This window comes from Rhinopithecus bieti, unplaced genomic scaffold (genome assembly GCF_001698545.2).
Source record: "Rhinopithecus bieti isolate Rb0 unplaced genomic scaffold, ASM169854v2 scaffold_11933, whole genome shotgun sequence".
NCBI lineage: Eukaryota > Metazoa > Chordata > Mammalia > Primates > Cercopithecidae > Rhinopithecus > Rhinopithecus bieti.
Window position 1 is genome coordinate 696,463 of NW_016806995.1, and position 17,833 is coordinate 714,295.

At 47.4% G+C, this 17,833-nt stretch overlaps 1 protein-coding gene across 1 annotated transcript in view; it reads right to left on the reverse strand.

Moving 5' to 3' along the window:
- The window catches only part of FAM222A (family with sequence similarity 222 member A), a 55,103-nt gene that overhangs the window by 14,692 nt on the left and 22,578 nt on the right, over positions 1-17,833 (reverse strand). Inside the window, 1 exon segment of the mRNA XM_017879693.1 lies at positions 10,877-11,004. Coding sequence (XP_017735182.1) covers positions 10,877-10,958 — 82 coding nt within the window. The 5' untranslated portion in view covers positions 10,959-11,004.

Here is a 17,833-nt window from a genome sequence, read left to right on the forward strand (position 1 = left end):
AAATGAAAGAGCTAAAATGACCCTGGGATATGCAAAGCCTTCTTACCAAAAATACAAGTGACCAAAGACATCCTGACATCATCAACATTCAAAACTTTTGTGCTTCAAAGGATACCATAAAGACAGTGCAGACAACTCCAGACTGGGAGAAAATATTTGCAGATCATGCGCCTGATATGGCACTTGTATCTAGAATATATGAAGAAGTTTTACAACTTCATAAAAAGACAAATTGCTGAATTATAAAATGGATAGGCTAAGCGCAGTGGTTCATACCTGTAATCCCAGTGCTTTGGGAGGCTGAGGCAGGAGGGTCACTTGAGGCAGGAGTTCAAGACCAGCCTGGGTAACATAGTGAGACCCCCCCCCCCATCCCTACTAAACATTAAAAAATTATCTGAGCATGGTGGCATGAGCTTGTAGTCCCAGCTACTCAGGAAGCTGAGGTGGGAGAATCACTGGAGCCCAAGAGGTCGAGGCTGTAGCAAGCCATGACCACGCCACTGCCCACCAGTCAGGGTGACAGAGCAAGACCCTGTTTCAAAAAAAAAAAGAGTCCCAAACTACTGCCTTGTGGGCCAAATCTGGCCTGCTGCCTGCTTTTGTAAATAAAGTCTTATTGGAACACAGTTATACCCCTTCATTTATGTATGTCTGTGGCTGTATTCCTGCAAGAACTGGAGTGTTAATAAATTACAAAAGAAACTGTATGGCCCGCAAAGCTGAAAATATCTGCTCTTCACAGAAAATGTTTGCCAGCCTCTGCTGTCAAGGAGTACAGTTGTGTTAGTATGTTGATCTTATGTTGCTAAAGTCTTATTCTCTTGGGTTTTCTTTTTTTTTCTTTTTTTAGAGACAGGGTCTCAATATGTTGGCCACGCTGATCTCTTGAACTCCTCCTGAGTAGCTGGGACTACTGCAACTGGATTCTTGGGTTTTTCTATGCAGATAATTTTACTCCTTTCTAATCTTTATACTACCTTTTAATTTACTTGTCCTCGCTTATCTGTGCTGGCCACAGCCTCTGTGCAGTGTGTGGACAAGCAGTGATTTGGATCTTTGTCTCCCTCTGATTTTATCAAACCTCGAGTTTGTTTGTAGTGGATTGTGGTTGGACTCTGGTAAATGAAGGAGGGTGACTTCCTTCCTAGTTGGCTCAGAGCTTAGTTTTAGTTGTTAAATCCTAAACAGGGATGGGATCTATCTGGCCCGCTCCCGGCCCTTCATCTCCGAGCCTCTGTCCTCTTGCACGCTTGGTACCCGCGGCAGGGGGCGGCCCCAGACCTTCCTTCCATCCCTCAGGCTACACTCAGCAACAGCTACATAACTGAATCTGCTGTGCAGCCCTAGATTTATTTTTAATTTCATTGGAATTTTAAATTGCTTTGTTTCTTCCGTGTTTTATTAGCATGAGTGGAAGCAGTGGCACCTGCAGGAATGCTGGTGGACGGCGGTTCACTTGGGCAGTAGCTCCAGCCTGTCAGTGTCCTGAGGATCTGTAGGGTAGGGGTGGGGTGAGGGTGGGAATTGGGGAAGAGCTGCTCCCTGATCCTCTTGGATGACAAGCCCTTCAAAGCTCATCTATCATGAGCAATATGGGTGGCGGAGTTTCTTGCCCCCTTGTGGGCATGGATATTGTGGGAAAGAGGCTCCCGCCCCTGGGATGGAGGCAGGTGAGGTGTCTGGGTCAGCTGCTAGGCCCTGCAGGGTCCCTCCTTCCATTCCTGTCTCCATATCACAGCAAAGGAAACTGAGGCACAGTCACTAACTTGTCCAAGACCACACATACACACCCCCATCAGGGCATAGCCCGTATTTGACCCCTAGACAGTCCCAAAGCTTGTGCCCTAGGGGTTCACGTGGATGGGGCAGCGTGGGCACGCTACCCTCAGCCACAGAAGAGCAGCCTGGGGCACAGAGAGGCCACATCACTTACCCAAGGTCCAGCTGAGGAGGGTGGGTACTCATGTCTGCCTCCTGGGACAGCTGCCTTGGCTCCACCTTCCTTGGGACCCTTGGACAGGGACGAGGCCCAATCCCTGAGTACCCCCATCTCGCCGCCAGCCCCCATGGTGCCTCTCTGGGGCTTCTGCACAGCCTGTATTTTTGGCAGCATGTGACTCAAAGTTTGCATATTAACTCCATAATGGGAAAGTCAAATATTTATTAATTAGTGGGGAAGAACCTGAGCAGTTGAGATCCACAGGCTGCTGGCCCAGGGGTAGGCAGGTTCCTTTGTTTTTCTGCAGGTCACTTTTTCCAGTCACCTAGGATAGGCCGCGACAGCCTGCTGCCCAAACTCCCGGACCCACAGCTCATTGCAACCCACCTCCTCTGGCCCATCTGACCTTGGATCCCAGATAAGTGAACTGTGGCTCTTTCTGGTTCCCTGGCCATTTCTCAGCATACAGCCAGACCTCATCACAAGCTACTCTGATCCCTGTTTTACAGGAAAAGGGAGACAGGGGTCTCAGACTGGACCACCTCATCCCCCTCAATCAAGCTTTTGACACTATCATTACAGACGGCCAGAGCTGGGTGGCTTCTTAGGTCCACCTCATCTGAGCCCTTGTTTTACAGAGGGAGAGGGCCGAACCCACTCATCCAAGATCATTTTGCCCATAGCCTGGTCGAGAACTTTCTCTCTTCGTTGAAAACACAGCATGGCCCCAGGTCTGGTCACAAAGCCCTTCCTGCCTTGGTTCTGCCCAGGGACAACAGGGACAAGAGGAGAGATCTGGGCCCTATCACCCAACAACCATGCCTAGGAGGAAAGGGCAGGAGCCTCCTTGGCTTAGCGTCCAGGCACTGATTGGCAGCAGCAGGGCACCCAATTCAATTAGCTGCTTATCTCTCTCCCTGCCTTCCTGTTTCCCGTGCTCTTCAATTACAGGCAGAGTCACTGTCTTTTCCAATAAGTGAAGAGATGTCAAAGGATCTGAATGGGCGGGGGAGGCCGGATGTCCTTGGTGATCATCCACACTCTCCTGTTCCGGTCTTGGAGCAGGAAGGAAGGGCCAGCACAGGTCATCAGGCCCAGCCCCTCCTCTAGCCATCTGGTAGCAGAGGGGAGTCTTGACAGCTGGACAGTAGCAATCAAAGGTTAAAAGGCACAGACCCTTTGAGACAGTCCAGCCTGGAATTTTTTTTTTGCACTGATGCACATGTACAAAGATGTTCATTACAGGAATGTTTAGAATAGTGAGAGACTAGAAACAACCTAAATGTTCATCAAGGAAGGGCTGGTTAAATGTTACCATTTTTTATTCCTGCAGTAGCTGCTAAACCTCTGAACAAAAAAGAACAGGCTGCCAATAGTAGCAGAGATCAAGTAGGGCTAAGAAGCAGAAAAAAGGGCCACACCTGCAGATTTCAAAGTCAGCAACGAACACTTTCCAAAAGTGAGGGGCATGCCCTGAGTACCAAATCTAAACTCCTTATTTGAAGCAGTGAAAGTAGGGGTTTGTCAGCTGGTGACAGGCTCTTCCCTTAGACCTACTTGGTTTAGAAGAGAAAAATAGGTGGGGTTACAAACCATATTTGCAGGAACCTGGGTCTGAGGAAAAGAGGATAAATAAGCACACATACGGAAATTTTTAGTTAGCTCAAGACAGGGCCCTGGCTTTTCCCTAACCTGAAGTCCTGCAGATGGACTGGGAAAAATTCATTTCCGCCTATGTAATCTAAATAGAACCAGCATAGGGCCTAATAAAAATAATCTAAATTGAACCAGCATAGGACCTAATAAAAAATATACTAAAAAATGAAAGCAAGGAAAAGCATAAGTAAATTCATAGTTGGCCAAAAACACTTCTCATCAGAAGGATATAGTCACAGAAGAGATGAAGATCATAGATAAGTATTTTATCAAGAAGGAAAAAATTTAGTAAGCAGTTGTTTCTATAAAGCAGAAACACAAAGAAGATATACAAGAGCAGAAAAAAAAAAAAAAAAAAAACTTACTGCCCAAGTAAAGGGGGAAATAGAATGAGCACAGGAAAAAGAAAAAAAAAAAGGTGCAGAAAACATAGGGAAAAAAGTGAGCAACATAAAATGAGTCAGAAAGGTCTAATCAGAAAAAGCTACATAGGGAAGATAGGTGAAAGATAGCCAATATGTGCTTAACTGGAGTCCCCAAGGAAGGAAACTAAAATACAAGCCTCAGATCTGCATGCTGAAAGGGCACAATATGGTGTTCCAGGGAAAATAGACTCTCTATGGTCAACTCCAAGACACATCCTCGTCAAGTAACTGGACATGAAAGATATGGAAAGATCGAAATCAAATAGATGTGGGAAAATCAATCCTCAGCTTCTCCATGGCAACATGCAATATTAGAAGACAGTAGAACAAAACCTACAAAATCCTCAAGCAAACAAAGTGAACCAGGAACTTACTTTTTTTATAACCCACTCAAGTAGACCATTCTGAATGTGCAGAAACTCCAGGAGTATTGTTCACATGAGGCCTTCTTAAGGAATATACTTTCTTAAGGAATATACTAGAGGACCAACTTCAGACAATGGGTGAACCAAGGCAAAAGATTTGGTAGTGAGCACTATTCTTATTACAGAAACAAATGTGGGGATTGTGGTGACATACCAGATGCTCTACTATAAGCCCTGAGAATACAGTAATAGCATCGCTAATAACAAACGAGAAAGGAAGGAGGAAAGAAGGGGACAGGATTATAAGTAGACTGATATCCTAGTCTTTACGTAGAACTCCTGGCTTCAAGCGATCTGCCCACCTTGGCCTCCCAAAGTGCTGCGACTGCAGGTGTGAACCACTGTGCCCAGCCGGATATCCTCATCTTTAATAGCTGGAATCAAAAGATATCATTAAAACTGATGTTAGATAATAGAGGTTTGAAAATATGAAGTGAACTCTTTAAGAAAATGTTGTGGAGAGAAAAAGGAAATCTACCAATTTCATTATTTTATTCCACTTAGGGAAAATAATAGATACTATTCTAAAGAAATAGAGAATTAAAGAATAGTTATGCCACCAGAACAAAGCCACTAACCTTCCTTATGATTAGTAGGTACACAAAACAAAGCAGAGAACACAAATCACACAGTTAAAGAATTTTAGGACAATTTAAATAAAGCACAAATGACTGAACTAAGACCAGACATGTGTCATATCAATAAATGTAAATGGCCTAACTCTCCTATTAAAAGAAAAAAAGGGCATTCAGACTGGATCACAAAGCTTAATCCAACTCCATAGTATATGAGTCACATCTAAACAAAGTAATTCAGAAAGGTTGAAATAAAAGGATTGGCAAAGGTTTTAAGAAAAATGTGAATTTAAAAGGCAGAGATTACCATTTTAATAGATAAAACTGAATCCTGGACTTTTTGGCCTGGATTCAATTTTATCTCTTAGGATATAATTCACTATGAAGATTTAAGGTTATTAATATCTATGCATTAAATAACATTACATCGCCATTCAAAAAGCCAGAGATACAGGTGCTACAAGAAGACATAGACAGGAACATGTTAGCAGTAGGTGTCTAGTTCCTTTCTCTATCCATGACACTTCAGTAAGGCTATAGAAAACCTAATAGCCTAATTAATGGGAGATAAAATTGGTATACACCAAACTGAATCCTGAAAACAAAGTGACTTTTTAAGTCCCCATAAAAAAATCCACAAAGCTTACAACAATTACCATAGGTTATATCATGAAGAAAGTTTCAAAAAATTCCTAAAAAGTAGAAATAGTAGACAAGATTCTCTGATCATAAAAACACTACCACCACCCTAGAAGTAAAACACAAGGCTGGGCACGGTGGCTCACGCCCATAATCCCAGTACTTTGGGAGGCTGAGATGGGTGAATCACCTGAGGCCAGGAGTTCGAGACCAGAATGACCAACATGGAGAAACCCCATCTCTACTAAAAATACAAAATTAGCCGGGCATCGTGGCGGGCACCTGTAATCCCAGCTACTCGGGAGGCTGAGGCAGGAGAACCACTTGAACCCAGGAGGCGGAGGTTGCAGTGAGCCGAGATCATGCCATTGCACTCCAGCCTGGGCAACAAGAGCGAAACTCCATTTCAAACAAACAAAAAAACACACAAAACACCTACTATTTGAGTAGATGTGTGGGACTCAAATGAGTCTCACGTTAAAATTTAAAATATCTAGAAGATAATGAAAATACTACATACAGTTCAGTGCTCAGAGCCTTGTAGCCTGAATTTTTCCTTTTTTAAAAAAAATTAATGTAAAAATGTAACTCTCTAAGGGAAAAAAACTAAAAGCCGAAAGAAGGTTTTAATAAAGATAAAAGCATAAATTAATGAGTTAGAAACCAGAAAAGGATAATTACTAATAAATAAATCCTAAAGATGAATCTTTGGGGAAAGAGGATAGATAGTATCATTAGCTAACTAACCTAATGAAGAAAAACAGGAAAAAGAGCACAAAATATACAATATAAGAAATAAGAATGAACTCATCACTTAAGAGTTGTAAAAATTATTTAGTTCAAACTAACACAAGTCAATCTGAAGACCTGGATAAAATGGATACTTTTCTAGAGAAACATAATTTACTAAAGTCATTCAAAAAGCAGTAGAACAATCAAACTAATTATTAGTGAAGAAATAGCATTATCAAAGAGCTACCCACTCACCCCAAATAACTGCACTAGCCCAAACAGGTTCATGGAGGATCAACCAAACTTTTAAGAACAGATAATTCCATGTATATTTAAACTGTTCAAAGCAAAGAGAAGGAAAGCCTCTATTTTCTTCATGATGTGAGTGTAACATAGGAAAACCCAAACAAAATTGTTCCAAAAAAAGAAAACCAAAGAACAATCTCTTTGACGAGACTGAGGCAAAAATCCTAAATAACAAATCCAATCCAGCAGTATATTATAAATATTTACCATGACCAACTGGGGTTTAATTTGGAATGCAAGGATAGTTCAATATTAAGAAATCTATTATTCATATTAATTCACAAATGGGAAAATATGTGATCATAAACACTGAAAAGTCTTTTGGCAAAGTTCACCTTCCATTCTTGATTTTTAAAATCCTCAACAAAACAGGAATAGATGGAGACTTATTTAACCTGATAAATTATCTGCCCCAAAGCCAGAATTTGCTTAATGGCGAAATCTAGAAGCTACAAAGCAAGAATGTCTATTATCACCACTATTATTGTTTCATTGTTCCAGAAATAGTAGCGAACTATTAAATAAAATAAAGAAATTAAGGTATAAAACAAAACGGGGTAAATTTATCATTTGTAAATCATATGATAGAATAACTGGAAAACCCAAGCACCTAAATTGAAAAACTGTTAGGAACAATAAAAGAATTCAGTAAGGTGGCAGAACTTAACAGCCTTCATATAAGCAACCTTCATTTGTGGAAGACAAGACTAGCTAAAAAAGCTAAACTATCCAGAAGTAAACTGAACCAAACAATGTGCAAGATTTCAACCAGGCAAATGTTAAAACATTCCTGAGAGACATGAAAGAGAAGTGTATCATGTTTTGGTGGGAAAGGCAGCATCATAAAAGTGTCATTTCTTCCTAAATTCATCTGTAAATGTAATGCAATCCCAGTGGAAACACAAATAAGATTTTTGTTTTGACCTAGATAAATTGATTCTATAGTTCAGACAGGAAAATAATAAAAGAGCCAAGGAAATTTGGGTAGAGGGTGAGAACAAGGAGCAACAACCTCTACCAAATACTAAAATGTACTACATGGCTGGGCATGGTGGCTCATGACTGTAATCCCACCACTTTGGGGGGCTAAGGTGGGCGGATCACCTGAAGTCAGGAGTTCAAGGCCAGCCTGGCCAACATGGTGAAACCCTGTCTCCACTAAAAAATACAAAAATTAGCCAAGTGTGGTGGTGCATGCCTGTAATCCCAGCTATTCAGGAGGCTGAGGCAGGAGAATCGCTTGAACCTGGGAGGCGGAGGCTGCAGTGAGCCAAGATTGTGCCACTGCACTCCAGTCTGGGAAACAGCGAGACTCTGTCTCAAAAAAAAAAAAATTACAGGTTGAGCACCCCAAATCTAAAGTCCAAAGTGCTCCCAAATCTGCAACTTTTTGACTGCTGACATGGCATTCAAAGGAAATGCTCATTGGAGCATTTCGGATGCTCAACTGGTATAATGCAGATTTTCCAAAATTCAAAACACTTTGGTCTCAAGCATTTCCGATAAGGGCTACTCAACCTGGATATACACATGCTGCAACACAGATGAACTTATGTTATTCTAAGTGAAAGAAGCCAGTCACTAGTCCAGAATAGGGAAATTGTAGAGAAAGGGGAGGGGGTTGGTGGGGAGAGATGAAGTGACTACTGATGGATGTCGGTTTTCTTCTCGAGGTGATGAAAATATTCTAAAATTGACTGTGGTGATGGCTGCATAACGCTGTGAATATACTAAAAATCATTGAATTGTACACTCCAAATTGGTGAATAGTATATGAATTATATTTCAATAAGGCTTTTTAAAACAACATAATAATTAAAAGAGTACTGCACTGATACATGAATGTATTTAGATTCATACCTCACACTTTGTACCCAATAAAATATAGGTCATACAGAGATCATACCTTTTTTTTTTTTTTGAGACCGAGTCTCACTCTGTCACCGAGGTTGGAGTGCAGTGGCGCTATCTTGGCTTACTGCAACCTCTGCCTCCTGGGTTCAAGCGATTCTCCTGTCTCAGCCTCCTGAGTATCTGGGATTACAGGCGTGTGCCACCATGCCTGGCTAATTTTTGTATTTTTAGTAGAGATGGGGTTTCACTATGTTGGCCAGGCTGGTCTCAAACTCCTGACCTCAGGTGATCCGCCTGCCTTGGCCTCCCAAAGTTCTAGGATTACAGGTATAAGCCACCACGCCAGTCCTCATACATTTCTTAAAAACCATCAAAGATCTGTAAGAAACCTGGGGGAATTAAAAAATAATAATCTCAGCCTGAGGAAGGACTTTCTAAGTATGATCCAAATTTTGCTTTCTAAGTAAAATCCAAAGGCCATAAAAGGATAAATCTCACTTCCCCAACAAAATTTCTCCATGGCAGAATCAAAAACAACCAATTTGGGGAAAACATCTTCAACTCATAGCACAGACAGAGGTATGAGTCCATCACATGCAAATATACAAATAGCTCCTACAAATCAATAAGGACAAAACCCATTTCCACCCCCCCCAAAAAAAAAGGAGCCAAGGAGATAAGTAGATGAGTCAAAGAAAAAACAAATGGCATAGACACAAAAAGATACTCAACCTCATTCATATAAAACTAAGTTAAAACTACACTGTAGCCAGGTGCAGTGGCTCACGCCTGTAATCCCAGCTGATCAGGAAGCAGAGGCTGGAGGATGGCGTGAGGCCAGGAGTTTGAGATTAGCCTGGGCAACACAGCTAGACTTTGTCTCCCTAAACAAAACAAAACAAAATAAAACCCACACTGTGATCCTATTTTCACTGCTCAGGTGAGCAAAACCTAAAAGTGTGATATGATGCTGTGATGGTGAGGGGTGAGGAACAGACCCTCACACCACAATGTGAGGTGTCCACAGATACACCATCTAAAGATGTCCATCAGACCACAGCTATCAAAATGCCTTTGACCTGGTATTTCCACTTCCAGAAATGTACCCTGCAGTTTTATCCACATCCTCGTGACACATCCAGGGTTTACCGCTGCACTGCTTTTAACAGCAACAGGTCAGTTACAGTCTAAATAGAGGACTGGCCAAATAAATTATGGGCCACCCCTGCTAGAGAAACCATGTGGCGAAAGAATGAGGAAGCTCTTTAGAAACTGACATACAGAATAGATGACAAAGGGAAACAGTGAGGTGCAGGATGGTGTGTAAAATATGCGTCTCCACACGTATTTGCTGGGACACCCATAAAACATCTAGAAGGACACCCAGGAAGCTGACGACATGAACTCCCTCTGCGAGGGAAGCGGGTGGCTGGCCCAGAGGGAGGCTTTTGTCTATATACCCCTTCCTTCCTCCAAGTGTTGGATAACATGAATGTGTTCCCTTGTCTAAAGATAAATATTTAAAAGAAAAAATATTTTCACATCATAAGCATCATGCTAAACGGCAACAGATCCTGGGCTATAGGACAGAAGCAATAGGGAGGGGTGGGGACTGCGGTGACCTGGAGACAGACATCCCTTTAAAAGAGGCAGTCATTCAGCGCTAGTCGTAGCTGCAGTACAGGCACACAGGCCTATGTTACCAGAGCCTCTGTTTTTGTTTTTTCAAGAGATACTAGAAATCCAGATTTTAATGCAAATCTCCATTTCTACATACTTCATTAAAAAAGAAATTATGATAGCTAAAAATAACCAAATCAGAATGTTTGGGATCCTGGTCCTAGATAGTGAGAACAGACCCCTGGTCACCAGGTCCAGCTCCCAGTGACAAAGCAATGCCAGAGAGGGAAGGAAACGCCCAAGACCACACAGCTGATGGGCCTCAAGCGGGAACCCCATTCTGTATTTTTTGTTTCCGTGTCATCCTACTTTAATGGTGGTAAGGGAGACAGACACGGCGAGATAATGGTGGTGAAGTTGCACAGGCCAGGTTGGGGCATGGTGATGGTGGTGGTGAGAAGAGGCTGCTGGGAAGGAGGTCAAGCCAGAGTTGAGAGTCTTGCTCCACAGGAGCTGGCCAAAGGAGTGGGTGTCATTTTGGAGAGCGAGACCAGGAAGGCAGCACAACCGGGGCCAAGGCCTGGGGGCCTAAGAGAGCATACCGACTTTCCGACAGGACCATGGTGGGTGAACGTCCTGGGGGGTAAATGGGTTCTCTGCCCGCGACCTGCCCTGCAAAGGCTGGGGAGGCATCCTACTCACACTTGCGCAGCTCCAGGCTCTTGCTCGGGCGGGCCAGGTGTTGGCCCGGGGGGTTCTGGGTCCTCTGCAGACAGGCCAGCATGGCTGAGCTGGGGGTCCCCAGTGGGGCACACTCTGCGGCAGGGTCCCTGCAGGAGGAAGATGGGGTGCTCTGTCACTTGGGGGCTGCTCCATGTTCGCCTCCCCCCATTCCCCACTGGGAGTCTCCCTGCAACCCTGAAGAACATCAGAGACTCTCAAAGCAGACACTCTTTTCCCTTATTTGACCAATGAGGGGACCAAGGCCTGAGGCATCAAGAGGCCCATCTGTGGCCTCACGGGAAGGGACAGAATCCAGGGCTCTTGAGTGGGGGGCTGGACTGATGGATCAGACATGCCCTGGCCCTGCTGGCATATGGGTCACCTGCTCTGGGGCCTGCCTTGATGCCCCCAACTGGGTCAGATCCTCACTCCCTCCATGCCCCGCAGTAGGCTCCCCTTCCGGCTGGTGGTGGCCCCCTGTAAGCAAGTCAGCCTGAAGACCCCACCTGGTCATCCTGGGCGTCTACACAGAGGGGTGCTCGGGAAATGCCAGTGGGTACGGGGGTGTCCCAGGTTACTGCAGTACTGGTCTGTCTCCCGCCCAGGGTATCCTCACAGCCCCCTGGAGGGGAGATGTCAGGATGGCATCACTGGGAGAACGAGGGCCTCTCGAACCTTGATCCACACTGCACCCTGAGCCCAGCCCCTATGGGCCACCAAGGCTGCTCTGACCCGAGATCCCTGTCGCTGCCTAAGTTCCTTACCCTGAATGGGAAGGGCAGAGGCCTGTGCCCCTCAGGGCAGCAGCTCAGATGTGGCTGCACACAGGCCCGTGTGGTACCTCCCCCCACAGCCAGAGCCTGACATTCACATGGACACTCGCCTTCAGCTTTCCCAAACCCACTCTCCCGCAGAGAACGTTACAGGACGCCCAGGCACATTCCTGAGAGCCCGAAGCCCCTGAGTGGCAGGGTCAGAGTGGGTCTGCCTGTGAGGCCCCCATGGAAGCATGGTGGTGAGAGCTTACCTAGAGGTCCCTTCCTCCCTTCTTGCTAAGGAGAAGGCAGGTCTCAGGGTGAGCGCACCTTGGACACCCCAATGTCCATCCACTCAGGCACCCTGTCCCGGCCACCTGACCCCCCCCCACCCCCAGTCCTGAGCAGCCAAGCTAGGTCACCTCAATCTTCATGTTGGTTTTAAAAAAGAAGAAAGCAGAGTGGGTGTGTGCTGAAGGGGAAGAAAGGGAAGTTATTTAATACTGAACAGGTGTCTGGAGTCCTAAATTCTGCCGCTTTCTTCTAATAATGAAGTATTCATGAGGAAAAGCCTTTTTTCACTACTTTCTTAAGATACTAATTTCACAACAAGCTCCTTGTTACGGTGCAATTATTCCAATCTTGTATTTCCCGGAGACGGCTGCAGCCTCCCGTCTGTCCTGGCCTCTCGGTAAATGAAAGACAATCGCGTAACCACCTTTCATTATGCCCTATTTTACTTTCAGCAAAGGTACCCTGAAAGAAATGATTTCCTCTGAAAGGGACTTTTATTCAGTTTCAAAACCAATTTTCTCCTATTACTGTCAAAAAAAAAAAAAAGCGAGAGACAGAGAGAAAGTGGGGGACAGAGGGGAGGGGAGGTGATTCTCACCGCCCCCTCCCCAATCGCCAGCCTTAACACAGAGATGCAATAAAAGCTGCAGTATCCACTTCCCGGCTTTGATTTCTGGTAATTTTAAAATAGGCCATTACAATCAGGCAGAAATTATACAGTTTAAAAAGGGAATGAAGTGGGGCTTATTGCAGGGATGAAAGTCCTTGACTGCAGGAAGGCAGTGCTGCTCCTCTCCTCGGGGATGTGGGATGTGAGCAGGTGGCGGGAGCAGGCCTGACTCAGGCCCGCCATCACCACAGCCTTGGACACCAGCCCTGGAGGACACGCTGTGCATGTGGACAGGGAGGGCTGGGTGTGCACACACACCCTGGTACACACTCACCTATGTACGTATGTGTTTGCTGCATGGCATGTTCCTCTGCACTTATAGGCACCCTCTCATGCACACACAGGTGGTCTATGGGGACTCACAATTGTGTGCAACCTGGAAGGTTAGAGGCCTGTGACAGCCTCCCTCACCCTTGCCCAGCCTCTTTCTGTGGCTCCTGCTCCAGTGCAGAGTCCATCTCTCGCCGCTGACATATGGGTTGGAGGAAAGGAGGGAGATCCGGAGAAAGCCAGTCCAAGACCTCTCCCTCCACAGATGGGAAACTCAAGCCACAGGGGGCAGTGGCCTGCTAGGGCTGCCAGGCAGGGAGTGGCTGGGTGCACTTACCCCCTCACCACTAAGCTTGGCTGCACCCAGGCCAGTAAGGAGGGAGATCAGAGGCTGGTGCCCTGTGGAAACCTGGATTGGAAGCCTGGAACCTCCCTGACTCCCAGCACATGCTGTGTGACCCCGGCTGGGCTAATGACCCTCTCTGGCCTGTAACAGTGGCTCTATGATCCCTATGGGTACTCCCAGGTCACTTTCTTCCAGAGTCCTGGCCACGCCCAGTCCTATCTCCAGCCTTTTACCGGGTGCCAGGGGTCCAGAAGTCCAGCCCTTCTCTGTGAGCCCCAGTGCTCCTTGGGCCATACATTCCACATGCTTTGCAGGTGAAAAAGGGTGGGCTGGGGGGTGCAATTGTTGGGGGAGGGGCAGGTCACCTATTCCAGAGCCTCCTGGGACCCCATCAGCTCCCTTCCCAGGGGGGCTTTGGTTGTCAGGTGCTCTTATGGTGGATGCCAGGCAGTTCTGGAGCTGAGAGAGGTCACCCAACCGAGCTCAGGGCGCGGGGGTTTCCAGGGTGCAATGGTGTCCAAGTGTAGGCCTCAGCTTTGGCTCAGCTTCGCCAGGCAGTTGCCTGCATCCTCCCATTCCTTGCTTCTGGAGGGCTACAGGCAGCCTGAGAGATGCTCTTCACTTGAAGAAGAGGGACTTTTTTCTCTCTGCACCCCCAGTTCCCCCAACTCACTGCCCATTCTTCCAGGAACCCTGTGTCCTGCCACTGGGGGCACGTGGCAGGGTAGTGGGGTGTCCTAGAAGGGAAGTGGAGAGGGGATCACCACCTCCAACTCCTATATCATTCCTATCATCTGCAACCAAGACAGTCAAATCCCTCTCCTTGGCCTTAAAACCTCTCTGGCTCCGGCGTGGAGCCCAGCCCTCTTTGCCCACCACACCTCATCTCTCTCACGGCTCCTCCTGGCCCTCCTTCCAGCCAGGCTGCCTCACACCTCCAGACTTCTGTCCCTGCTGGTTCTCCTGCCTATGGCACCATGACCCTGATCCATTCGAACTCAGATCTGTCTTCAGACCCTGGCTCACCCGTCCCTTCCTCTAGATATCCAGCATTTCTGCTCTAATCATACCGAGGTGTAACTGCCAACTTTCACATCTCTCTCCCTCCAGTGGACTGTGTTTCTTAGGGGTAGGGACCGTGTGTTATCTGTCTCTCTCTCCCCAGTGCCTGGCAAGAGTAATTATTTAATAAATAGGTGTTGAATGAATGGCTGAATCAATGAATTGGTTATTGTCCAATAAAGTGACCTAGGCCTAGAGAAGCCAAGTATCCCAAACAAGGTCACACAGCAAGGCAGGGACAGGACTGGGGCATATGCCTAAGACACTCATGTTCTTTCTGTGACCCTACCTTGCCCCCTCCCTGCCTGGCATCATCCCATCTGCAGGAGGCCAGCCTCTCAGAGCCCCCACCTGGACTCATTACCCCCCGGGCCAAGCACCATCCAGGGAGTGCTGTTCATTTTGAAACCCTATCTGCAAATCAGACTGTTTATAAGCTCAAGGTCTTTTGTGACTTTAATAAAAAAGAGGGGGGCAGGGAGGGGAAAATGTCGCATGCCTCAATGATTAGAATGCTTGGCACCTTCCCTGACATGGGGGCTGATAAGACGCCTTATCTCGGAGACACCCGAGGAAAAGGTCCCTCCACCAGATAACGCCCCCAGCTGTCGATGCGTCCTTTCATAGCTGAGGATTTAGATAAAGGAAATGTGACAGGGGAGGGGAAAGGAAGGAAGGAACTTTCCAGGTCCGAGGAGGAATTGAGTCTGTGATGCTCGCCTTAGCAGAACAATGAATAGGAGAAGGCTGTCTCTATTTTTATGGAAAGAATAGGGAATTGGGGCCTTGGGCCCTGCCTGCCTTTTGTCATCTTGCCCTAGCCTGTCTGGCTGCAGGGGGCATCAGGGAGCCCACGGGTCAGTGGGAGGGGAAGCTCTGAAACAGCAACATGCAATTTGGGCTCTTAACAGTGGTGAGCATGTATTGACTGACCTCTGTGCCGAGCCCATGCACCTCCTCCTTGTGGCCTCTGTGGCCCCATTTCACAGCTTAGGAAATGGCCAGAGAGAGGGGAAGCAATCTGTGCAAGGTCACACAGCTTTTAGATAGCAGAGCCCAAGGATGCCAATGCCAGTCAGACCCTCAGCCCCACACTGTCCAGCAGTTCCATCGTGGTTGGGTGCCCGTCAGCCCTCAGCTCCCAGTCAGCTGGGCAAGGAGGGATGGAAGCAAGGGTCTACTTCTCCCCAGGACCCAAATCCATTTTGATTTTACTGAGGGAGGGGCTGGGATCACAGAAGCAAGGGGTGAGAGGAGGGGAAGGGCTCCCAGAGTCCACTTATTCATCCCATAAACATTCAAGGAGCACAACTCATGAGGCCGGCATTGGGCAGAACAACAATGAGATGAGTAACGCCCAGTCCTTGCTTCTTACCCACCCATTCATTCATTTAGGCAGCAAACACTTCCCAAACATCTTTTGGGTGCCAGCCCTGTGCCACGTACTGGGAGGACGGAAATTACTCAGTGTCCTGCCAGAAAGGAACATCTAGCCAGAACTGACCTCCCACTAAAATGATCTTGACCTCTCTCTGCCTCCAGCATTTTCCTGATGTGGCAAGCATCTGGAAGTTTCCCTCACGTGTCCGCAGGTCAGCAGTCTGCCCCTTGCCAGGCTGGACTGACCCCAAGGCAGAATAGGAGGACACACCTGGCTTCACAGCAGGTCCCTGAGGCTGTGACCCCGGGAAAGCCATGGGCTGCGCCCCTCTGAGCCCCCATCTCCTCCTCCACCTCCAATCCCTAGAGCTACCTACCTGGCTTCCGTGGCTCCATTCAAGGCCAAAGCCTAGCTGTGACCTGGAGGGGAAGGTCATGCCAGGACCTTCCTGGTGTCCAACAGGACTAGTTCAGAGAAGAGAGCTGGCCCTAGAGGCCTTTGGGTTGTACCTGCCAGGCAGGGGCACAGTGAGAACTGGGGTTCTCACTGGCTGGGTGACCTGGAGAAGTCACAGCACCTCTCTGAGTCTGCTTCCCAAATGAACCTTTATGGGGAGTGGATCAGCTGATAGTACGAGGGCCATCTAGCTTGGACATAAGAGGATGCGACCATTTATTTTTCAAACTTAATCCAGCTGTGTGCAAGGTGTGGGGCGGTCCCTGACCTGTGGGCACACAAAGGGGCTCTAGATGTAGCCCTTGTCTTTGAGGGACTTAGAATCTCAAGCAGGGACAAGATAGGAAGCTGGCAAAACTCAGCAGTTCATGCAAGGAGTAGAGTAGATGGTTCAGACTCTGAATTTCCTTTCAGGAAGTGAATGAGATGCCGGCCACTCCTCAGGACCTTGCAGCCTTCCTGGGGGTGGTGGCAGGATAGGTGGGTGGTGAGGGAGCCCTCTCAGAGTTCTCACCTCCATCCCTTTGGCTGTAATTTAAGTCTCTTCACGCTGCCTGGCCACACAGCCTGCCCCAAAGGCAGACAGGAGCCTGAAGTGGTGGTGGGACGCCCAGGGCCCGGGGAAGAGAATGAATGCTGGATTGGGAATACTGGGGTCAGACCCTGGCGATGTGGCCCTAAATGGGTCACTTCTCTGTGTGGGTCCCCAGCACTACGAGCTGAGCAAGAAGAAAGCCCCAGAAAGTCCAGTCCTCTCTAAATAGCGAGGGGCAGTAAACCTGCTTCTGGCCAGAAGAGTGGAGGGACCCTTGCCCAGCCCAGGAATGTCCTCAGGAATCCAGGTGCAAGCTTTCCCCAACCCCCTGTGGGGATCCCACGATAGGAAGATCCACTGTCTGTCTCTTTCCTCTCCTCTGTCTACATCCCTGTCCCTAGCTCCATCTGCCTCCTGTCCTGATGCCTCCCTTCTCCTTCCTGCTTTCTTTCTCCCTTCCTGACCCCTCTCTCCCTTGCTCCTTCCTCTCTCTCCCACCCCACTTGTCTCAGCAAGGCAGCCAGAGTGGAAGCCCATCCCCACCTCCCTCCTGCCGCTCCCTCCCCCATCTCTGTTCTGAGCCGGAGGCCTTCCAAGGGACCCTGTTAATAATTAAATGTTAATCTAAAAAGCAATTTGAGCTGTGGCTAGGCAGATCTGGTTAGAGATTACATTAGCATGGAGGAGGCGAGGGTAATTTTCTTTAACCCCTCTCCTGATCTCTCAAGCCGGGGATTCTTCAAGTCACACCGGCACTGCTGATTAAACTGGCACAGGGCTTGGCTGTGGATAAGGGGCCTGTGAAAAGTGATTATTTCCCACTGCCATTTGGGCCTCAGCACCAGAAGGGGATTTTTACTTTTTTTTTTTTTTTTTTAAGGTTGGGGGTTGGGGAAGGACTGTCCCCTTGAATAGGAGGCCTCATCTTCTGCCAGGATTACCACTGTATCCACCCCCACCCCAGAAGGCCAGGGGCTCTGTAAAATGCTGCGAATCTGGTCACAGAGCATACCTGGCTCTTTGGTTCCCAGGACAAAGATGCCAATCCCCTGCCTGGCTCCAACACCCCTCCATTGTGCCTGGTTCTGGGCTGGGCACTGGAGCCAGAGATGCTGGTAGTTCTGAGCCAAAGGGGAGACCAAAAAGTAAAGTGACAAGCACCAGTTT